Here is a 24,549-nt window from a genome sequence, read left to right as displayed (position 1 = left end):
TGGCTCGCACCAACTGCGGGCGATTGGCCAAGATTCTGGTGGATAATGCCTAATTAATACACAAGTTAAATTTCACTTGCAATTTTACGAGAACTGGAAAATTTAATGTGATAGATGCAACACGATGAATGACGTAGACTGGATTTAAATGCACTAAAACTAATAATAAGAAAGGAAGGAGATTTAACTTGGGTAATCGCTCGGAATCAATAATATATTCCTGGACGGCGGCGCAAACATCCGCGTGAAGCGTACCGTACAGTTCAGCATGGTAGCGTGATCATAAGCTTCTTCCGCTCCTTCGATTACTAATGCGTGCCGCAGCATAAAGCAAAAACTAAACGAAAGAGAAAATTGTCATTCACCTGAGAGTACCGCGAAACCACAAAGGAAACCGAAGGTGCAACCTTGCGTTTCCCAAGGTGCCTCCCTGTAGCTGGCAGATTTCCGCCGGTGTGCTTTACCATATTCAGTGCCCTATACGCTCCTAGTTGCCGATTACTTATAAGCATAGCTCTACTATCAGCTAGACTGGTTAGCTCAGGTTGTACAAGGTAACCGCCCCGGAAAGGCGTTGTTCCCGGGTTCGATCGCCGAACCGGAACGAATGTTTTTTAAACCGCGTGGCGTTCTGTCTGAGAAACTCGTTTGGGTTGCTTTCGTAGCTACGTGCTGCCTCTCAGGCAGATTACAATTTTTACCTGTCATGAAACCTCCTTCGCCACTAGCGCGTTTCCGCAGAACCACTTCGCCAGGGCACAAAAAAAAAAAAAGTTAAACGCCGACACAGTGAGGTTCGCTAAAGGAGTGCGTCACTGTCTTACCTATGCTGCCTTACTTATACAAAACAGGCCTTTCAATATTTGTTGATTAGTGGCTAGTATTGACTAGTGATCAGTGTTGACTCGTTCCCGCGTTGCGCGTCAGTGCGAATTATAACCAACTAGCCCCGATCTGTGATCATCTATTAGATGAGCTGGCTTGCCATATAGCCTTGCTTCTAACCTTGCAATGCCCTAACACAGTTCTACATCAGGGAAAATTAGAACAACTTGCTGAGGTTGCTTTCCCGCCATGGAGTCTAGCACATTTGTTGGAAAAAAAATTAAATGTAGACATGTCTGCACAGCGCGAAAGATGAAGGCAGAAGAAAGGCCACAACAGTGGCGCCATTATTTGTTATTATTAAATATTATTTGATTGTTGAAATTAATCAATTAGTAATTTGGTTTACTGAACTTCGCACAAGTAGAATTTATCTACTGTCAATCAGAAGCGCTACCATATAGGCCATGTGATCCGTTCCCTGTGCTTAAAACACGTTCTTGGGGTATTAAACTCAACGGTAGCATATACCAGATGTTCTATATTTTTTTTTTTTAGTTACACCAAGATTTTAAAGATTGCCTGCGGCAGACAGCACAATTCTAAGATTTGAGCTGAATTACTCAATTAGGCGGTCGTCACTTCTACGAGAAATCAAAATGCTTAATTGAATGACCGCCTTGGGTGCACTAATTAACTTTTTACTTAATTACGTAACGGCACGTATTTCAATCTGATAATTGTAGCCGGTGAGTTCGAAAGCCATATCCGCATGAAACCAATTATCACCAGTTTGGAAATATTAATTTTCAGAATGTCCGACGTAATTCATTGGCGTTCAGCTAGCTTTTGTGCTTCAATGCATGAAACAGCATTTTCTGTAACAACTAAGTGGAATAACATTGCGTTTTTACCGCAAGTTTGACGGCGCATTGTCGAAACCGGTGGCATCCTCCGAATTCGTTCCAAGTCGACATGACTTGCAAACTCACTAGCTACAATGACTATATTGAGATATGCACCGTAAGGTGATAGTTAAATAAGACTTAGTATAGTTATGTTAATTAGTCGATTAAGCATTTGATGTCCCGTAAATTTAATGGCCGCCTCGTTAGAATTGTGCTATTTGCCAAAGTCAATTTATAAAAATTTGGTGCAGCAAAAAACAAACACCCTATACGATACGTTCGATTGCTTATGATGCGTTAGAGGTTTGCTACAGCCCTCTGCTTTGGCCTTTCAGCGGAAAAATAAATAACGTTATAAATCAACCGGTCGATGTGAGAGCGCGCAGGCACGCGCGAACGTCAGCACTCGGCTTGTGTTGAAAACAGTTTGACAGCTTCAAACGTACGCACTAAGAAAACGAACGACAAAACCATCGGGTCTCGCTATAGCAGGGCTTGGCGGGAACAAAGTTCACTGTTTTCGCGGCTCCTCTCGTGGGCAGCGAGGCGGCGAGCGCCGGACGTGTGTTATTGCCGATGCGGAATTTTCACTTCTCCCCGGCGTTTATTTCCTTCCCGCTTCCCGCGCCTGAGTTGGCGCGTCATACAGGCAAACGGGTTTTCCGGATGTTGCTGACCGGCCGACGCAGACGCTCCTCCCAGTATCGTACGGGCACGTGCGACCTTGGCTTGCGCACGGCGAGCACAAGGAGTTACTGCTCGGCCTCCTCAAAAGCGCGCAGCGCTGAGTAAGGCACGTGGCGTACATTTTGCGCTAACACGAAGGCAAACACTCAAGCTGGTGCTTCTGAAAAAAAAAAAAAAAAAAATCTGCCTTACTTATATAAAACGGGCCTTTCAATATTTGTTGACTAGCGACTAGTATTGACTAACCACTTTTTAAATAGTTGGTCAAACAACTTTTCTTGCAGGCGCTATAGGTGACAACCTCAGTCAACGATGTTTGCTACGTAGTTATCGTACGGAAGAGACCTGCTCGTGGAACTCTTCTTTGCTGAGCCGCGATGAATCAGTGGCTAAGCGAGTCTGCGGCTAATCACGAGGTCGCAAGTTGGACTCCTGGCCGCGGCATCTACATTCCGAAGAGGGTGGAATGCAAAAAAAAAAAGAAGAAAAAGAAAGCCTCGCGTATCGTGCTCCGATTGCACGTTAAAGGAATACTAACGAGGATACTGATAAAGCGTCCTTTCAGAACTCTATTGCCACTTTTCTGGCGTGTCACGCCTCCTGTGACGGTCGGAGTTCCTTTTTTTTTCTTTTTTCTTTTTTTGCAGTGCACTAACCCAATTTACTAACACTGCTCAACTCTTCTCGATAATGTAATTCTAACAAAAAACCTCAGCTGTAGAAATTAATCCGAGATTAGCTCCACTGTGTCTCTTGCGGCCCGTGTCTTGCTTTGGTATGTGAAACCCTAAATCATGCTTTTTATTTATTATTATATTTTATTTATTTTAAATGGGTACAGGAGCAAGACCAATTACTCACGCTCGGGTGTTCCCTTTCGTGTACAGCCGACCACAAACGTTTACGGAACACGGGTAGTATGACAAAGGTGAACTTTATGCTCTGGTAAGGCATGGTGCCTCTAACTTAATGGATCACGGAGTAGGTCTCTATGTCTACTAGATATTGGAATTATAAGCTATGTGTGCAGGCTTCGCGTTAATTCAGATTTTTCGCATATCCGATGTACCATGGACATTTGTGGCCGACTGTACTTGGTGGAGATAAGAGTGTGGGATGAGTAAAACACTGCAGACAGGAAAAGAAAAGAAGTAAAGAAAACATGAAACCATCTCAAACGATCTGGACGAGGTTTCCATAAATGGACCTGTGCTCGTCAAAGGCGGCCTTGCCATTTCTAGCAAATGTCCGTTTCCTGTTTGCTTCTAATAAGGTGACGTCAGCAAGCATCACAACCAACGACAACACGTGATGTCCTCCTCACTAGCAACGCGCTTAACTAACCTGCCAAGGCTGACAAGACCACCTTTGACAATGAGGATGATGAGAGGTGTCTGGTTATTTCTCAAGTACGTTCCACAATGCACTAGTGCACTGGCGCCCACCGAGGGTAAATTTGAAATGCTATTGTATTTAATAATAACGATGATTTGATTTCTGTGAACTTTGCCGCTATGAATGCATAATTTCTTTATGTATAACTATAGTAAGTAGATACCATAAAATAGATTAATAGAGCCCTAAGATTGGCTAGATTCTACATGTTTATCGGTTTGATTCAAGGGAAGAAAAAAAAACTTCCACTGTTACCAAGAAAGAAAAAGTAAGGCGAGGAAAGGCATGGAGGTCCACGAGATAACCCTCTGGTTCGTTACCCTACAATGGGTGAAAGAAAGGGGAACAGAAAGACACTCTTCCCAACTTGCTCAAAAATCCATTGAAAAAGTACGCAGTGGGTTACCAGTGTTTACAAGTCTGCTTTGTGCCTCCGCTGAATGCCACCCGCTGCAGCATCCCGTAACACTGCATAGTACTGGCGACGATAGTGTAACGTACACCATCACAGCGCGCGGGTAAAACCCGCCTCACGGCCCACTCCGCCGTCTCGGCAAACGCCCGTCCGCCGGTACCCTGCAATTACGCAAGCTAACGCGCCCACTGATGAATGGCGCATCTTATTACCGGTACGTCTGCTTCTGAATGGGGGCGCTGTGTACGAAAATAGACAAGGAGGGAACACGGCGGCGCGAAGGTAGCCGACTGACAGGGACAGCGTGGCACTGGGCTCTCGGGGCCATTTCGAGAGACCGCCGACTGTATGCATTACAGTATTGGATACCGAGACCTGGAATACATTCGCGTTACGAATGATGCCTAAGCACTGATAACTTCGAAGAAATATGCGTCGATAGGATACGGAGGGCTATCATTACACTGGCGCAGTCCAGGTATGCGCCGTTCCCACTCGCCTGGCATAGGGTAGAAGGAACATTCGCTGAGCAAACCCCGTGAGACACAGTGAACGCGAAACAGACTCCCAGCTTGAGTAGCTGGGAACTCCAATAGAGTTTATACTGTCTTGCAACCGGTTAACGTCTACGTGTGAATGCACTCCCTGGAAGAAAAAAGTTCCTTATTTAAGAAAGACGACAGATGCTAGCAACAGTCCCAACGTCAAGGATTTGCTCCAAATGTGCGTGAAATGACAGCTGACCTTACTGCTTCTTTTTTTGCTACATTTTATCTCATAATCTGTTATATTGCTGTACATTAAGGGCGTAAAATGTTATGCTTGCTCTTTATTGGAGGAATCATCGGTGGATTTGTAAAGCATCCGGAAAGTGCACCAGTCTACGAACCACACAACGGACATTTTGTAACAGCGTTTCTTTGAATGTCATCAAAATATTTATGGCTGCCGCAGGCGAGAGAGAGAGAGAGAGAGAGAGAGAGAGACTGCGCGCAGCTGGACAAGCTGCTTGCGATTAAGTGTAGACTAGAGAATCTTATGAGTATTTCTTGTCGGGCCAGTTTGGTGTATGTATTAGAAGAGGGCCGCACATTGACTCGCACACGCAGAGAAGGACGGACACAACAGGCGTTCGTCTTGTCTGTCCTTCTCTTTGTGCACAGGTGTCAATTTGCCCCTCCATTCTAACAGAATATAGAGAGTGGGTTGATTATCGCACATACCGCAAATAAGCCTGTCGAGACTCAATAGTTGTGCAGAGCACGTGGAGAATCATGAGGCAATAGTGCGTGCGAAAATATAAAGCTCGAAAACCAAACGGTCACGGGTTCGTGCTATTTAGGATAGGACGTCAGGACAGTCGGCAGGACAGCAGACAGCAGGACAGTGACGAAGATTAAGTAGGTTGTAGTTCTTCATACATTCTTATTATTTATGGCCTTTAGCGCAGACGGCAACCTGCCAGAAGATCTACGATGCCACTTTAGGAATATTTAAAACCAATACACATACTCTTCTTATTGGGTCTCTCAGCGGTGGCTCAGTCACTATGTTCCGTTGCAAACATAACAGTCAACGCTGTGGAGGCTTGATCGACTTCTTGCAATGGCTTCGTTCGCACTTGAATGTAGTTGGACGTTTTTTGACCGCAACTGTGGCCGACTGTTCATATACAGGCTCGGTATTGAATGAAACAAGTTTTAATTCTTAGAAACAAACCCACTGTGGTATACGGCTGCAAATGCATTGTTTTAGTTCATTTTGCATATTTTCTTGTTCTTTTCGTGTTTTTTTTTTTATTTGCAACCCGTCGCCCGGAGCGTCACGCGCGTGCTCGCGCGAGCGAACGCTGCTGGCGCGCAGCGAAGCGTAGACGGAACGCGCCGAGTGATAACTTCTCTTGAGCGAACTTCTTGCGTAGCTTCCACAGCGTTGACTGCTATGTATGGAACGGAGGGTAGTTGAGAGATTGGGGCCGGCAGCGTTTCAACGAACCCACGAGATAATGGCGACGATTCTCAGTGCAGAAATACGCCTGACATGAAGTGTCTCCGAAACTCGGTTGCCGGATTACAGCACCTAAAGTCAGACTTGATCCACAATAATCGCAAAGACAGCAGCGACCTTATTGCTGAACTAGTGAGTGGTGGGATTCGACGACCCAAAGCGATACTGGGGCTATGAAACGCGCCTTGGCAGAAGGGCCCCCGGATTAATAATGAGCTCGTGAGTTTCATTAAAGAAGCAGTAAAAGGGAATATTAGGCTACACAGTATTAGTAAATAATGCTTCTGCGATAGAAAAGCGGCCACTGTTACCGCGAAAGTAAGCCTGTTAAGCTAGGATAGACGCATAGCCTCAAAAACGAAATATGGACGCCGCGACCCCTATGTTTTTTTTTTTTTGCACCAGCTCGTCGTACCCGTTCTCCGAGTCAAAGATACTCGGACCGTGGCCACACCCGCCACTGGCACGAAAAGCCAGTCCTACGCTAGTACACTGCTTGAAGTGCACCGGCTTAAGATACTGTTTATAGTGTCCCTGTGCATCCTCCCCCGCGCACTCAGTGCTCACTCTCTCCTTTTTTCCTCGTTCTATTCCCCTTTACCTCCCAGTGTAGGGTAGCAAACCGGGTGCTCGTCTGGTTGACCTCCCTGCCTTTCCTGTCCTTGCTCTCTCTCTCTCTCTCTCTCTCTCTCTCTCTCTCTCTCTCTCTCTCTCTCTCTCTCTCTCTCTCTCTCTCTCTCTCTCTCTCTCTCTCTCTCTCACTCTCTCTCTCTCTCTCGTCATGACGTCATAGATTTTCGCAACGTTTGCTGAGGTCTATTTAATTGTTCAGCTGTAAAGAAGGACAGCATCACATAAGGAAAAGAAAAAAATAATGATCAGCCTAGCAAACTTATACAGCTCTTCCCGTGCCAAAATGGACCAAGTACGAGGATATACCTTAAGATGCATGGCGCTACACTGACATGCCGGTGGTGAAGTTTAGACCAGTCTGATTTCGTTTTCTCCACCAGTAGCCAATGGTTTTTGGCCAAACTACTCAAAATAGAATTTTGAAAGAACACTTTAACAGTGCGAGCGGATTTGGTGAAACTACGCTGCAGTGTCCCTTGCGTGCAAGGAATAAAAGTTAATTCTGAGGTTTACGTTCCAGCTCCGTTGTATGATAATGAGGCATGCTCTAGTGGGTACTCTACGGATAAATTTCGACCCCACTTAGGTTCTGTAACGTGTACCAAAATCTAAGTGGAGCAACGTTTTGGAATTTCACCGCCATCGATACGCGGCCGCCGCGGCTCGCGTACTCCGCCATCGTCGGCACAGTACGATACGGCCATCGCCGTCGGGATTCGAACCCGATACATCATGCCCAGCAGCAGAATGCTATAGCGATGATGTATCGACAACGAAATAAGAGGACTTGTGCAGCCAGTTGGTGCTTTCTGAATCCCAGCAATGTATGATATTCAAAAAAAAAAAAAACAAGAAAGAATAGAAACGCATTGTTGCCTATAGGTAACGCTAATCATTTCAAAATGCGATTTCGTTTATACACACAACCGTAAGTGCCACGAGTTCCGCATGTGTGTCATTGGCGAAGAACCACGTGCTTTTTCGAAAAGGCAAGCAGTGCATGAGAAGTCTGCTCATCTATAAGGTTTACCTCTACATCCAAATTTTTTGTTACTCTGTTTATGTTGATTCGGAAAGTGAACCGTCTGACGCCTAAACTGAATCACACCTAATAAAAACCCTTCAATTTGTCAAGCTTGCGATTTGGGCACGTGAATGAATGAAGCCACGCGTAGATTTTTTTTTTTTAATGCGAAGTTCAGCAGCATTAAAATATGCTCGTGTAGAACCTGCTTCTTCGAGTGTGGTGCGGTAATACACTAATACGTTGCTGTCGGAGAAGGAACGACGCGTGATATCTCAATTTAAGTGTTGCTCATTATGTTATCTCGTCCCTCAGAAAAGCGGTTCAAAAGCGGCACGTGTCAAAATTCCCCCCATCAAAATAGAGAACGTCAAAATAGACGAACCATCAGAACTTCTGGCGTATGTTTCAGAAGAAGGTCTGAGAAAGATCCAATCTCACTCACCTGAAGTTCCCACTTGTTCCGCATGCTGAAGCTGCCTGTACTTGAGTTGTCTTCAATCTTCAATCACCGATTGCTGGGAACGCGCCGTACTGCCGTTGCCCAGATCTCACCGAAGCCGTAATATATGCTGAGCGCCGGCTGCTATTTAGCTTTCCATCTTCTGGTGTATTACCACACCGATATGGAATCCATTGTCCGGTTGGCGTCCGCACCGGCCTTGCGGCGATAACGGCTATCTCGGCTCAGTGTTCCTGTTCTTCTCGTCACCCGCCGCGACGATCCCGGTTGAATTGCGCCGCCACACTTTCACAAAGTCAACAAGGGCGCGAGCAAAGCTGCGGAGATACGAACCCTCCCGCGGAGAACGCGTGCCGAGCGGCACCGACTATCGAAAGAGAAACTGCGAGAAGCCGAGCCGACGAATTCCAATAACGTATGCAGGCAGAGAGCGCCGCGTCGCACGGCGGGACGCTTCGGCTGCTTTTTTCCCGAAGGCCTTGCGTGCCGCTCGTTGGCTTTCGGACAGGTTTCTGGGCCTTCTTTCTTTCAGCTCGCGACGCGCGCGCGCGGATCGACGAAGAAGGCGAGAGCGCCAGTAGCGAGGTTCTGCCGCGACGCGGCACGTGATCGTTACGAGCGTGAAAGTACTAAGTGACACGAGCCTATTAGCGGGCTTGCGCTCGCCGGTAGGCCAGTATTCCCCGTCCGCAACTCGCGTATTCGCGCTCTCTTCCCCGAGATGGCTGATCGGCTGTTTGTTCGCAAACAACGGGACACTGTTCCCTCCCCCTTTTCGCTCGTTCGTCTCTCCACTTGGTGGCAGACTCTGCCTAGAACCGCCGGCCTTACCCTCTCTCTCCTGTGCAGGTTAATGTAGGTCGCCGCGCTCTGTCAGCTTTCCGTGAGCGTCGCCGCTGCAGCCGGCGTGCAATGCATCTTTTCTAGCGCCCGCGCGCCCGCAAGGAGTGACGTTTTCACCCGCACCTTTTCTGGCTTTCCAGCGCGCGCTTCTCTTTCTCATCGCGCTCTCTCTCTCTCCTACGTTTTCCCCCTCGCCACACACATGCGCACGCCGCACCCGAAAGTAGATTACGGGATTCGGCCTCGTTTCCTTTTCTGCGTGCTCTTTCCGTCCTTGCGGTTCTTTCGTGACGCCCGATGCCGCGGTTACAGCTTGTCAAGCAGACTTGCTTTGGTTCTGCATTTTGTGGGAGGGCTGCAGGAAATGCGTGAGAACGTGCGCGATACCCTAGAAAAAAGGGGTGACAGAACGTGTGTTTTCCGCGTGGACGCCAGACGATTATGTTTCTTGCAAGGAAACGCGGGACGCGGTTTCTATTTGCGTGACCGTTTAACGTTCGAACGGGCATTGGTTCCTTCCGCTATTTTTTCTTCTTGGGATGGGTCATTTTCTTTACGTTCTCATGGTGTAGTGAGAAATAGAAATGCATATCTTGCTCCTCGCGTGCGTTAATTCTAGAGAAAGTGCGCATATCGATTAGATTTAATGCGGTGAGCTTCTCGAAGAAAACACGACGGAGTTTTGCTCAAACACCTTGTGGTGTATATTGCGAACCGACTACCGGTGAAGCCATGATTACGTGCAGCTATACTTCGCGTCTGTGTGCGGAGTGCATATTTAGCCGCAGGATGAGCTAGGCCTGGAAGCTATGGGTACACGGTGTATATGCTGAACTTCCTAGCAGAAAGCGTCTATGAAAGCTCTCCTAGAGAAGTAGCACACCCACACAAAACAAATGTAAGTAAAGAGAATACCTACTTTACCTCGCATAAAGAGGCCTCTAGGCCTCGTCCATAACAGAAATGTAAGTAGAACTAATATAGGACCAATGTGGGATTATATTGGCCTTACGCATGCCTCAATTAGATTTCCATTGGCTTACATTCTAGTGCTACTCATCTATCGCTTTTTGTTAGACCAGGAGAGGTAAGTTGATCACGGAGACCACGCATGTAGGATATACGTGCTTCCATTCGTGGTGCTACAGTGTTAAAACACCGTAGGCGCAAACGGCACGTCCTGCACCTTTAATGCAGACCCAACATTGGCAAGACCACAAGTGGAGGGACAAATGACGGTATAGTTGAAGCCGGCTGCTTCGCAATGCATCATATGCAGCAAGCATTTGAAGTTACCACTTAGGCCGCCGGGTTGAGTTCATTTCAATACACCTAAAAACTAAGAAATCTTACGGCCCGAGGTTTATTCTAGTGGCGACCGTGATAAAGCCAGTAGAGTCTGGTGGCATCTTAGGTTGCAGCTCCGCTGAGTCAGCGTCCGCGTTGAAGAAATCTTGTAGCTGCTTTAAGAGCTGCTTTTCTAGCTCGGGCCCAAATCCGACGCGGCCTATTCAAGTACATGTAAAAGGCAAAACTCCCTCCTAAAAAAAGAATGAAAAGCTTCCTCCAAAGAGGAAGCTTCAGCTCGGACCCAACTCCGACGCAGCCTATTCAAATACATGTAAAACGCAAAAACGTTTTTCTGAGATATACCCTGGACCGATTTTGATTAAATTTGTTGCATTTGAGAAAGAAAGCTAAATCCTAGTGACTGTTGGAAGCGTAATTTCGATTTAGGGCCTAAATTTTGTTAAAAGTTTACGAAAATTCGCAAGTTCGAAAAATATAGAAGCACAAAGTTTACAAATTAATAGCTCTGCATCAAGAACAGATATTGCAGTTCTGTAAACGGGATCCATTAGATCATTCAAAGCGGAAAATTCTATATGTCAATTTATACCCTATATGAATTAGTTACCTTGTGTACAAGAGTTCTGCAAAAGCTGAATTTCCATATTACTATATTTGTCAGATTCCTGTGCAACATATCAATTTTGTCCGATTTATATGTACTATCAGATGTAATTAACATAATTGTGACATAATTTTTCATTGCTGAGTTACAGAGTTGGAAACTTGATAGTTTCGTTTTCTGAAACTTTGCGATTTTTGCCGATTTTTAAGAAAAAAATGTACGCCTTCCAGCGCACACTTCTTTTTTTTTTATTCAAGGAAGTCTTCTATGCTTTCTTTCTCGGTGTTTGGTGCGTTTGCTCTGTCGGCTTCTTGTCAAGTAAGGTGGGCTGGGCCTAGAAATAGAGCACCAGTAAACGGGGACGATCCCCGATATGGCGGGATCCAATTTGGCCGATCCCGGAGGCAATGTATTCGGCGGTTGCACGAATACATGTGGACATACACGATTACATGTGGATTAATTGCGTGGTGGGTTCTTCCGCATCTTTCTGACTGGCCAGACAGGCGCGTAATCGCTGTGCTCCAAAACAAGTCGCAGAAAATGAACGGTTTTGTACCATATTTAATTAACCGCTTCAAAAACGTTGCGCCTCACACATTTCAAAATGTGCGTGAAATGCACTTGTTTTCTTTACCGTGATATTTGGTTATTATTCGTTGCATCTAACTCAGTTTAATTTCACTATTTTCAGTTATTAATATTGCGTCAATTTATTGTCCTCAACTCTTCCGCTCTCTCTTGTTTCTTGAAAGCTCGCGCCGCTCGACTAGGCCAATCCACCAGAGTCGGTAGCATCATTTCACTAACGAAGAACCAACCAAATTTGAAAGGCGACTGACGATCGTTAACTCCCCCACCGCCCCCAATGTTGTAAAATGAAAACCAACCCAAACCAAAGCAAGCTATGACCCATTTCTCGAGAGAACAGCGGGTTCCCGCGCAGATCGTCTATTGCAATCAACAGCGTGATGGATGTGATGATTCCTGTGTGTTGGCGGCTGGAGGACGCTGTTTACACAACCCGCTGCAGTGCGTTGCAGCGAAACCAAGCGTAAACGCCGACAGCAGCGGCTGCGCCTTGACACCCTGGCGGTGCTCCCGGGCTACGACACAGATGCGAGGATCGAAGAAGCTGAATGGCGCAAAATCAGAAGAAGAAAAAAAAACAAAAAACAAAAGCCGGTGCGCTTGTTGGCTGGTCTCACTGCGGGAAGCTGCCGCGCGTGGTGTCCCATAAATTGTAGTCGAGGACGATGACGTTGCGTCACGGGGTGCATAAAGACGCACGCGCAATACTGGTGTAGTCCTTGCCAAGAGCATGTAGCTGTTGGGGAGGTGTATGGCCCATAGGGTTCAGACTTGACATGAACCTAGCTGCCCTCCGGTGAGGATCAGTCGCTTAACTTAGTCAATGCAGCGTCTTCACTTAATGATCCATCATCCGCTTTATCCGAAAAATGCATCCTTTACGCAGACGATACGAACATGTTTATAACAGCTAGACCCGAAAATGATTTGTGCGTCAAAGCTGCAACAGCATTTAAAAAAAGGTAACGCTCTGGTTACACGCAAATAAACCTTTTGCTAACGCAGCTAAAAGTAACCAGGTTATCTTTTCTCCCTAAGAACACTCATTTAACGTCTACTAACTCTCTTGTAATGAATAGCATACCATTAGAAGGAGTTCGCCATGCAAGATTTCTCGGTGCCTATTTCGATGCACAACTTGCGTGGCACGCACAGTGTGCATATAACAACACTTAAAGTTCACTGTAAAATATGTCTTTTTTTACAGGTCACGTTGCCTTTTAGCGTTAAACGAACTGCTAAAGTTATGGTATAACAATTCCATACATTCTCACATTGCATATGACATAGCAATTTACGGCTTCACCTACCAAAGAACGTTGAAACCCCTTACAGTTGCACTGAACACAGTACCACAGGCTTTTCTCCTTGTACAAAAACAGGCTCACTCACATAAGGCTATAAATGACTAAACATACAGCATCTCACACTTGGTATCAAATATAATGTTTTACTACTTGCTTCCAAACTTTTACGTAACGCTATTCAGTGCCCTTCAATCACACTAGCATATCAAAAGCCCCACATATTTAGTACAATATATCTAATACGGACCAACTATATACGCACCAAACATAAGACTAACAATGGAATTTTTTTTTTACTTTATTACGTTGCAGCAAAACTTTGGGACATTTTACCGCGTAAACATCACATCATATACATCACTCCATTTGGATAACCAGCTTGTTCACTTTCACCCATATTAATTTATGGATAACTCCTATGTTAGCAAAAAAAAAGCTTCTGCACGTTTTCCTTAATCTATTCTGTTCTCAACAGAAATTAATCCTAACATGTATTTATTTTATGTACCTTGCAGTTCATTCATAGTCCCATATGTTAACAATAGACCCCTGCTACAGCTCTTGAAACAGGTTCTGAAGTCCTGCCGAAATCAAGATGGGATAAAAAATGTGCAGGACATTATTATTAGTAAATGCTAAGCATTTCTTGGCGAACATTTGACACTTTGATAGTGCCTATCTATCTAATCGCCTACGTCTTGCTGCTCTTATGACCGTTTCGTTAACTTGGTATGTACCGCAATTGGCATAGTATGACAAGAGTGTATGACAAACATGATTGGATTAGATTATGAGGTTTTACGTGCCAAAACTATTTTCTGATTATGAGACACGCCTTAGTGGGGGACTCCAGAAATTTCGACCACCAGGGGCTCTTTAACGTGCACCTAAATCTAAGTACACGGGTGTTTTCGCCCCCATCAAAATGCGGCCGCCGTGGCCGGGATTCGATCCCGCGACCTCGTGCTTAGCAGCTCAACACTATAGCCACTAAGCAACCACGGCGGTTTGTATGACGAACATAAACGATCAATCATGACGTGAATAACATGACATGTGCGTCATGTAGGTCATGAAACAGCCGCCTACATATTGGTGCTCCCATGGTCGTTTCGTTAACTTAGTATGTACCGCAATTAGCATAGTATGACAAGAACGTACGACGAACATAAAAGGTAGCTAATAACATGAATGTGATGACATGCGTGTCATGTAGGTCATGAAACAGCTGTCTATATCGTGATGCTCTCATGGTCGTTTCGTTAACTTGGTATGTACCACAAGTGGGATAGTACGACAAGAGCGTACGACGAACATAAAAGGTAGGTAATGACATGAATGTCTATATCTGTATATCTGTATATCTTGGTATATCTTGGTATCTTGGTGCTCTCATGGTGGTTTCGTTAACTTGGAAGGCTCCCCACACTATTCTTCGCAAACTTCGCACAGGGCGTGAGCTCTGCCGGCTTTTTATTATCATTATTTTATATTAATATGATTATGACTGTAATTATAATATTACTAGTAGTAGTAGTAGTAGTAGTAGTAGTAGTAGTAGTAGTAGTAGTAGTAGTAGTAGTAGTAGTAATAGCAGTAGTAGCGGATTCTCCACCTGGGGGGTTCTTGAATTGACCTACAAATGAAGCCAGACCGCGGGTCGGCCCGCCATTGCACGATCTTCAGGATTTGTTTCTAAACGCGGACACGATAGTGGGTAAAGTAGCCCTTAACACCTTATCTTTCTAAAAAATAAACTGTGTGTTCAATATTTCAATTGCTTCTGGTCCCGTTTCTTCTACTGTGGCTACCAACTATGGCAATTTTCTTCCGTTCCCTCTATTTTCTTTTCTCCTTACCCTTGCAATCTTCTGGTCAGCTAAACCTAATCATGCTCCTGAATATCAACCTTTATCCGCACTTGCGCATCTCAGCCCAAGGCGGATAAGACCAGCCAAGCACGTGAACAAGCTTGCGACATGAACAAGCTTGCGACATGGCGTGTTCATCACTGACAACACGCGCTCCCCGCTCTCTTCCCGTGTGTGTGTGTAGTGATTTTTAGAAGAAAGGAAGAGAGAAGTGCAGTGCCGTAACTGTGGCTGCCTGAAGTGCGACAGAGCATATGCATTCAGGCTCTCCGTGCAGACGCGGTGCGCACCATTTGTCCCCGGCGCCACTCGCAGCCTCGTCAACCAGAGAAACTTGTTCGTCCATTTCGCCATCACACAGACACGACTCGGACTACCTAACAGTACACAGGACAGCAGTCCATGCGGCGACCAACTCGTGACCACTAGGTGCGTCAGTCTCCATAACGCAGCGGCCGCCTACCCAGCGCTCTTGGGGAACGCTTCTTTGTCCTGTGGCTTTCTCGCTATATAGGGGCCCTATGGCGCGCCGGTAAATACTTGATGCGAAGGCGTCAAATGGTCCATTGGGCGAAAAAGCGCGGCGTCTGTCGTCTGTAGCAGCGAAACGGCACCCAAACTGTCATTGCCATTGGCTGCGACGCCAGGTCATGAGCGCGCCTCGACGGAGTTCCCATTGGCTGCGACGCCACGTTACGAGCTGCGCCTTGACGGAGCAGAGCGAGTGAAAGGTGTGCTTGAAGTGACCTTAAAGAGAATGGAAGAGATAAGTGCAGTGCCGTAACTGTCTCTCACAGGACAGCTCAACAGCACTGCACGGGGATAGGGGTGTGGGGAGAAAAAGATGAAGAGAGGAAAGAAGGCGGAAAAAAAAGCGAGGCTCAGAGCCGCGCTCTTAGTTGTGTCGCACTGCAAAAGTAGTGCCGCAAGCGCACTCTTGACGATAGGCGAGTGGGCTACAAGAAAAAGCAGCGCGTTGGTGCTGCTGCAATAGCGCGCCAGGTGCTGCGCGTTGCATCGCCACGACGCCACATCACCCTCGCTCGCGACGCGAGCGCTCCTCGACGGAGCAGAGTCGACGCCTCCTAGATAGCAGACCAGTGCAATCTGCTTTGTGACGTCATTCTACTTGAAGCAACATTTCCACTGTCAAGCCCGGCGTGAAAAAAGCGATTACGTCGAAAGAATCCTATAGTTAGCGCACCAAGATGTTGCGTGAGGGGAGAGGGCATTGCCGCGTCGGTGGAATGCGGCGTTGGCACCGCAGGCTGCTGCTGCTTGCTGGTTCGGACAGCACGCAAAGCTACGGTATATTACTCGCAACGCAAAACTCGAAGGACTGCTCAGCGCCGTTCAATTGGACATTAATGCTTTCGCATTCACAACTCATAAGTGCGTAGATGTCCACGGACTTCTTTTTAAACCTCCTTGGCAGGCATCGACATAATTAGCAAGACGAAGTTGCACCTCCTCATGCTTCCCGCGTTCGAGCCAAGTGGCACGCGAGAAGAACATTCGGACCAAGGAGATTAGGGCACGAGGGGGGCTAATGTGTAAGTGTCTACATAGTGGATGGATGGATGGATGGATGGATGGATGGATGGATGGATGGATGGAATACCTTTACTGAACGGTCCTGCGAGCTACGGGGCTCAAGGCCACATAGAGCGGGCTACGCCCACGTTGGGACCGGGTGTTTTAACTACTTGGCCGCATCGTGGGCTCGCTGGATGGCTCAGAGCTGCTCCGCAGCTGGTCCGCGCTGCGTAATGCTTCTTGTAGCCTGGCGGAGTCTTGATTCTTGCTTGCGTGGGTCTGACCACACGGCCAGAGCTAGTGATGTACGTCTAGTGTGCCAAGCTCCTTATGACGCATGCCCGAACTCGGCCAATCAGAACTCCAGAAGCAGACGAAATGGACTAGTCCACTAGGTGGACACTTGCACAATACCTCCCTCTCCACCTGGCCATCAACGCACCAGTTCGTGGTCGCCTACGTTCGAGCGACGACTCAAAGTTGTGGAAAACAGATCACCTCACACTTTCCCACAATGATTATGATGATGATGATATATGGGCTTTATTGATACAAAGGTATTGATTATGATGATAACGGCAGAGAAAAAGCTAAAAGGTTATTCAACCTGTTATTGACGTCGATGAAACGTCTTTCCAGTGGAGTTGTCACTATAAATTATGTGGTTCATACACCACGTTCTCTCCCGCAACTCGCCAAGGAAGAAATCGTCTTTTATCGACTTCAACTAGACGTTGAATCGCCTCTCAACGTATTTCTTGAATTTCGTGCCCAGGCCACGATGGTTGCGGCATAAATGAGAAGTGACTAATTTAACACTATTTTCGCATATTCCGGCATTTGCGGAGTAGTGCAGTCTTCAAAAATTTCCATTTGTGTCATGGTTTGCTTTAAAGACAGTGTAATTCTTTTTATTATTATGTGATAAACGGTTTACTATTTGCGAGGAGACGCTGCTAGAGGCTATAACATCGCATGCGTCAAAGGGAGGTGGTGCGAGTACTTAGCGCAGCTTCCAGGTTTCTTTTTTCTTTTCTTTTTGTCTTTTCTGCTTTGCCAAGCCTCACGGTCAACCTCAAGACCGTCCTGTTTGCAGTTTAAGAAGGGTGGTGTAGCAGTCTAAACCATGTTACTGCTTCTATTTAGCTTCATTTATTTTACAGATATGTTGATTTATTTTTTTATAAGGTCCCCCACAGTTACCTCTGCCGTCCTGTTCTTGGCCGATTTCCCATAATGACTCCACCAATAATCATCATCCAATGAGAACTGAACAAGTAAAGGAGTACAAATTTAATTTGCAACTTCGCAGCTACCGTCGTTGTCGTTGCTCTACAGATTTTTAATACCTTTTTCGCGTTACAGTGGTAGTTGGTTACACGTTCCCTCTTGCCCACCAGTACTCAGCTGTCAGCGTAGCAGGTACGTGTTAATTGTTGAGGATCATCATCCTAAAAGAGGAGAAAGAAGAAGAAGCAGGAAGGTGCGTGGCTGGGCCACTGTTTCAGCCGTGTGCTGGGCATCAACGTTGTCCCGGGCGCCCCATCAAACAGGCGCGGTCCATGGCCGAACCGGTTACATCGCGCTACCTGGCAACACGCACACAGCCACGAAATTCCCGGCTATGGCGAAGGGTCCTCGGAACCGTCGTGGGCCTTGTCATCGGCTCCTGCCTGCTGGTGCTCATAGGTGCGTAGGCCACACGAATAGACTAGCGTGTCACTTCGATGAGTTTCGTGCGAGTGAATGACGGCACGACATAGGGGGCACGTTCTCGTACGCTGCTCATGGCGGGATCAAGCCGTGACCGCGCTATTGCGGGTTAATCATTTCAGTTAAACATCGAAGCATGTAATAGGGAGTTGATATTTTTCCGGCAGCCAGCAAAGTTGGCATGGAAAACTGCTTCTGAACACATTAAAAGATCGTGACGGTTGCTGTGACGGCGCGACGCCTTCTCTTTTTCTTTTTTTTCTTTTTTGTCAGGTCGAACCGATTAGCTCGACGTTGATTATGAGACCTTACCAAACGACAGCAAGCACAGTATAAACGGTCGCTTTTATGAAACGCCATGGGTAGCACATTTTGGTGCAGGAACAAATACAGAAGAATGTGCGCGATTACTTGCGTAAAATTGTAAAAGCATGCGTGGCATCGAGCGACTGTCCTACCTTCATGATACAGGCCGATACCACAATGTGCTGCGAAGCTGAACGGAAAGCGGAATTTTAATTATGTTGTTGCGTATGAGTGTGCAGCACAAAGCGGCTTGGATGGTGCCATCGGGACTATTTTGCCAGCTGGCCGGAAAATGTCCTTAATAATCCTTTAAAATATTAAAGCATCCTTGCATGACGATGGTTACATATTTACGCATCAAATATGAAATATTTGGTGTTCAAAAGAAACGATTAAGACCGATTTCACAGCTGACCGTTTCAAGTTTGTTTTAAAGTGACCTATCCTGTGTTCGCAGTTCTCGACCTTGGTTTTCGCTTCGTGACAACAAGTTTTGTTCGTTTATTGCTCTTCTTCTGCTGCTGCATTACGTCCACGGCTTTGTTGCGGAAGCTGAAAGAAAGCTCTGGAAGTTGAGGATGAGTTGGCGGACATTTTGATCCTGTCATGTCTTCACGCTACGAGAGTGTGAAGACGCGACCTGCTTACAAATGTCAATTTACCTCATCGCTGTACTCTCCAGAGCGGTCATGACCATTGCTTCATTGTGCGATAAGGTATACATAGAGACCAGAACGCCACCGTCCGCCATTCGCTTCACTCCGTCACCTCTCCGGATCTCGCCCGCAGGCATGATCGCCAGCATGGATGTCTTCATGCCTAGCAACGGTGTCTACCGCAACGTCAGCCACACCAACATGGGCGTCCTCGAGACCGTGATCACGGTCGCGGTGAAGAACATCGCCGATCGCTACTGGCGTTCCGACAAACGCGTCGGCGCCCCCGCTACCCACACCACCGACAGCAAGGACTCCTCCCTGTTGCTCATTCAGAACCGGTCGCTGGCATTCCACGAGGAACTGCGCGGACAGCTGTCCATGGGGGCGCGCCCTCCCGACGTTGGCAACGGCACAGCTTATGGCTCGACAGAGTTAGCTGTGCGGGCCACTGAAGTGCCCGGCGTAAGACTGGCAGCGAGTAGGGGCTTCGGGAGGCGCGAGCCTTCGTTAACAATGGCGCGAAATTTCCGGAGGAAACGTCGGAACCGACTACATCGGTAGGCCGCCGACTTGTGGAGAATGACGAGGTGCCGCAGATGGTATGATTAAATGCGTCAGAAGACACTGGAAAAACGGAGACTTTTTTTTTTCGCTTCTCACGCGCGAGTCAAAACGTCGTGACGCAGAAGATGGTCACATGAGAGCAGTACATTGTGACGCCTCGGGACTCGCTTCAGTCGTCTGCACTGCTGCTACACCGCGTCCCGCAACGACCAGCGGTATTATGAACGAGCAAGCGGGACTGCGCAAGTGCCAAAATATCCTGCTCCGATGTGACCATATTCTACGTCACGACATGATGACACACACCCCCTGCGAAAAGCGAAACCAAAACTGGTTCGTAGGGAAGCTAGTACAGTAAATTAATTAGCGCGCTCTGTGGACCTTTGCCGACCACTGAAACCAAGGGCCGCCACGAGGTGCAGTGGCTGAATCGAACAAATTCACGCAAGCCATCCACTATGGAGAACTCGGATTTCAACGTTCACTTGTTCCAACGGTTGATGAAAGTAGACATGTAGCATGCACGTTCTCAGGGGTGAAACCGGAGAGGACAGGACGGGTCGGAACAGATATGCCTCGAAAATCTTCAACAGATGATGCCGTAAGTAAAAGCTGTATATTCTGAGCATACAACTAGGAAGGTTGGGATAACGTTGCGATGGTGTGGGCTATCATCATCAGCCACGTTTAAGTCCACTGCAGGACGAAGGCCTCTCCCTGCGATCTCCAATTACCCTGTCCGCCGCGAACCGATTCCAACTTGCGCCTGTGAATTTCTTAATTTCATCACTCCAACTAGTTTTCTGCCGTCCTCGACTGCGTTTCCCTTTTCTTGGCACCTATACTGTAACCCTAATGGTCCACCGGTTATCTAACCTACGCATTACGAGACCTGCCCAGCTCCATTTCTTTCTCTTAATGTCAATTAGAATATCGGCTATCCCCGTTTGCTCTCTTATCCACGCCGCTATCGTCCTGTCTCTTAACGTTACGCCTATCATTCTTCGTTCCAACGCTCTTTGTGCGATCCTTAACTCGTTTTCGAGCTTCTTTGTCAGTCTCCAAGTTTCTGTCCCATATGTTAACACCGGTAGAATGCACTGTTTGTATACCTTTCTCTTTAGTGATAGTGGTAAGCTTCCAGTCAGGATCTGATAATGTCTGCCGTATGCTTTCCAACCCATTTTCATTCTTCTGTAAATTTCCTTCTACTGATCAGGGTCCGCTGTGAGTCATTGACCTAGGCAGACGTATTCCTTCGCAGACTCTAAAGGCTGACTGGCGATCCTAAACACTTGTTCGCTTGCCAAGCTATTGATCATTATCTTTGTTTTCTGCATATTAATCTTCAACCCCACTTTTACACTCTCCCTGTTAAGGCCCTCAATCATTTCTTGTAACTCGTCCCCAGTGTTGCTGAACGGGACATCATCATCTGCAAACCGAAAGTCGCTGAGATATTCGCCGTTGAACCTCACTCTAAGTTGTCCAAATTTAACAGCTTGAATACTTCTTCCAAGCATGCAGTAAACAGCATTGGAGAGATTGTGTCTCCTTTCCTGACCCCTTTCCTTATAGGTACCTTTCTACTTTTCTTGTAAAGGATTAAGGTAGCTGTGGAGTCTGTAGATATTTTCCAAGATATTTACGTAAACCTCCACCTACACTAAATTCATTGCAGAGCTGATAAATCATAGCTGACAGCCATAAACGATCACACAGTTGAGCACAGAATTAATGTTGACACCAAGGTTACACCCTTGTCTCACCGTCAATTGTGTTTTTCTTCTGCGTTCTTTACAAACGCTTCGGGGACTTCTACATAACTGCGCAGCCCGCGAAGATCATCATGAAAACAGAAATGTGTTTGACTCTAAGCCGGGCCTTTTCGAGCTACAAATAATTCTGTCCAATAGAAGTTTACTTTAGCCACATTTCTTGCACGTTCAGAATCATGAAAAGTGCAGAGCTGCATTACGGAATGAGACTTTTCAATTCTTAGGCGACTTTTGTCACATTTACAGATTGTGTGACGCATGTAATGATTCTCCAGCTGAGCCATAACTATTTCACGTCTGGCATACTTGGAAATCATCTATCCGGCGACTTGAATAATACGCCTGATGTAAACATTGTCAAAAACAAAGAATCGATAAAACCCGCTACGTTACGACATACCAACTAACCCAAAAAGTAAGCACTCAGTTTCCTGTCTTCCAACTCGTTTTACTAAAACTATTCACATATATTTAGAGTTTCAGCAGGTAATAGCAATCAGAATCAGTTCAAGATGCGCGCGACACATTTTAAATGCTATTTTCATCGTTGCTTTTCTTTTTGATGCCCTATATTGAGCAGCGCAATGCTGCACACAGCTAAACAAAACAAAGATCATGGTGAGTAATGATTCGCTTTCATGGTATTAAATAAAACATACTAACAATTTTAATAAACTACACCTCCCTCCCACATTCTCAGGTAAAAGAGTAGTTCGACTATGTACGTATAGGGGTGGTCATGTCGGCAATGGTATCACTTGGAGGACATTTTCGTCGTTGAAACCGTAATCTTGCAAGAGTATACAAAGTCGAACCTATCCCTGTCACAAGGCGGGTGCCACATGACAGCTGCCTTGTGCACGAACCGTAGTTGTACGGCGGCGATCCCGTGCGCACTTTGTTTCCTTATGCACCACCTACACCGTCAGTTCGGCTATAGGTGCTGTCGCAGCGTCGTCAGTGGACTGATGCTTTACAATCAGTGCGCCTTAGTCGAGTGTAAATGCACGGTTCACGTGTTCACTGGCACTTTTAGACGTGGGATCCAGCGAGGAATCTTGCGTGCTCGCCTTCCACGACAACCACTCTCTTTTCACGTCAGGATCCCTGGGTCCAAACTTTTCGGACGCTGTGAACGTGGTCTCGAATTTCTGGAAGGAAGAAAAAAAAAGCGGGCAGACCAACTCCTGTTGGCATCTACCGTAAATCGACGCATTCTTGGTGTGATTGGCTCATGGACCATGTGCGTGTGCGAGTTTGTGTATGTGCGCGCGCGCGTGTGTGCGCGTGGTTTTCGATATATAAATATTAGCATTAAAGAGCAGCAAGTTTGTTTATTGTGCTTCATCTGCCTTAATGGACCTAAATTTCAAAGCCATCTATACGTTACACATAGTCGTTTCGCTACTGATTGCAGCGGTAGCGCCTATCGGAGTGGCGAAATCCAAACGCGCCAAGCGCCTCAACGCGCTGGCTTGCCCACGATACAGGGTGTTCAACGCCGCTTGCGATAAGCATGCGTCCGCGGCATAATGGTTTCGATATCAGGCTTGCGTGCTATAGAGGCCCTGCGCTCAAGTCCTGCCACCGGACAATTTCACTAATGTTTATTTAATTATTCACAGCGCTATTCACAGCGTGCTTACAGGAGGTATTCAGAGACCTGGATTGGGAAGAATTGGGAATAAGAGTTAATGGAGAATACCTTAGTAACTTGCGATTCGCTGATGATATTGCCTTGCTTAGTAACTCAGGGGACCAACTGCAATGCATGCTCACTGACCAGGAGAGGCGAAGCCGAAGGGTGGGTCTAAAAATTAATCTGCAGAAAACTAAAGTAATGTTTAACAGTCTAGAACAGCAATTTACAATAGGTAGCGAGGCACTGGATGTGGTAAGGGAATACATCTACTTAGGGCAGGTAGTGACGGCGGATCCGGATCATGAGACGGAAATAATCAGAAGAATAACAATGGGCTGGGGTGCGTTTGGCAGGCATTCTCAGATCATGAACAGCAGGTTGCCATTATCCCTCAAGAGAAAAGTGTATAATAGCTGTGTCTTACCAGTATTCACCTACGGGGCAGAAACCTGGAGGCTTACGAAAAGGGTTCTACTCAAGTTGAAGACGACGCAACGAGCTATGGAAAGAAGAATGATGGGTGTAACGTTAAGGGATAAGAAAAGAGCAGATTGGATAAGGGAACAAACGCGAGTTAATGACATATTAGTTGAAATCAAGGAAAAGAAATGGGCATGGGCAGGACATGTAATGAGGAGGGAAGATAACCGATGGTCATTAAGGGTTACGGACTGGATTACAAGGGAAGGGAAGCGTAGCAGGTGGCGGCAGAAAGTTAGGTGGGCGGATGAGATTAAGAAGTTTGCAGGCACGGCATGGCCACAATTGGTACACGACCGGGGTTGTTGGAGAAGTATGGGAGAGGCCTTTGCCCTGCAGTGGGCGTAACCAGGCTGATGATGATGATTATTCAAACGCCGTACTGCTGAGTTTGCACAGTCGCAAAGCCGTCTTTAAGACAAAATGACGAAGTTTAGGCAAATCGATACACTAACCATCATTCCCATGCTAGCTGAATCGCCCTGCTTGCAGCTCCTGTAGACGCTGGCGCCCACAGTTCTTTCTAGTAATTATTCTCTCTTCAAATCTCTCCCTTAGAACAGTCACGCGACACCTCAAAAATTGCCTTGGCGCGTCGTGGGACTCTGCCGCCACCTATTGAGCGTGTACGAAAACAAACTTGCACCGTTTCAGCGCCAGATAGCGACAGTTGTCGTTCGAGTGCAGTACAAGAGAACGGCATAAATTCTGGCCTCAGATGATTGGCTCAATACTCGTTCAAGATTGTGTTCAGTTTAAGTTGTCCGGCAGAACGACGTTCCGTTTGCGCATTACCTTGAACACGTCCGACCCTGGCGCTCTCACGAAAACCACGGCCATCCACAGCACGATCTGGCCGACCGCCACGGCGGCCAGGATCCAGCCTATGGCCTGACCAATCGGAGGCAGTGTGGAAGAAGACTTCTCTGTCACCGATCCATATATGAAGATAGCCTTGAAAGATGAGAGAGAGAATCAGTAGCACAT

The 24,549-nt window shown here is 46.7% G+C and overlaps 2 protein-coding genes across 3 annotated transcripts in view; one reads left to right on the top strand and one right to left on the bottom strand.

The window, feature by feature from the left end:
• LOC142585768 (uncharacterized) overlaps positions 1-24,549 on the bottom strand; it is an 89,438-nt gene that overhangs the window by 26,278 nt on the left and 38,611 nt on the right. For both annotated transcript variants that reach the window (XM_075696759.1, XM_075696760.1), the window contains one exon: positions 24,358-24,516. In XM_075696759.1, the coding sequence (XP_075552874.1) occupies positions 24,358-24,516 (159 nt within the window). The remainder of the gene's footprint in view (positions 1-24,357; positions 24,517-24,549) is intronic.
• On the top strand, positions 17,743-19,720 carry LOC142585769 (uncharacterized). Its single transcript, XM_075696761.1, has 2 exons — positions 17,743-18,109; positions 19,229-19,720. Exons 1-2 carry the CDS (start codon positions 17,983-17,985, stop codon positions 19,657-19,659), a joined length of 558 nt encoding a protein of 185 aa, XP_075552876.1. The 5' UTR covers positions 17,743-17,982; the 3' UTR covers positions 19,660-19,720.

Source organism: Dermacentor variabilis, chromosome 6 (assembly GCF_050947875.1).
Source record: "Dermacentor variabilis isolate Ectoservices chromosome 6, ASM5094787v1, whole genome shotgun sequence".
NCBI lineage: Eukaryota > Metazoa > Arthropoda > Arachnida > Ixodida > Ixodidae > Dermacentor > Dermacentor variabilis.
Note: the sequence above shows the minus strand (reverse complement) of the source record. Positions and strands in the feature narration are given on the sequence as shown.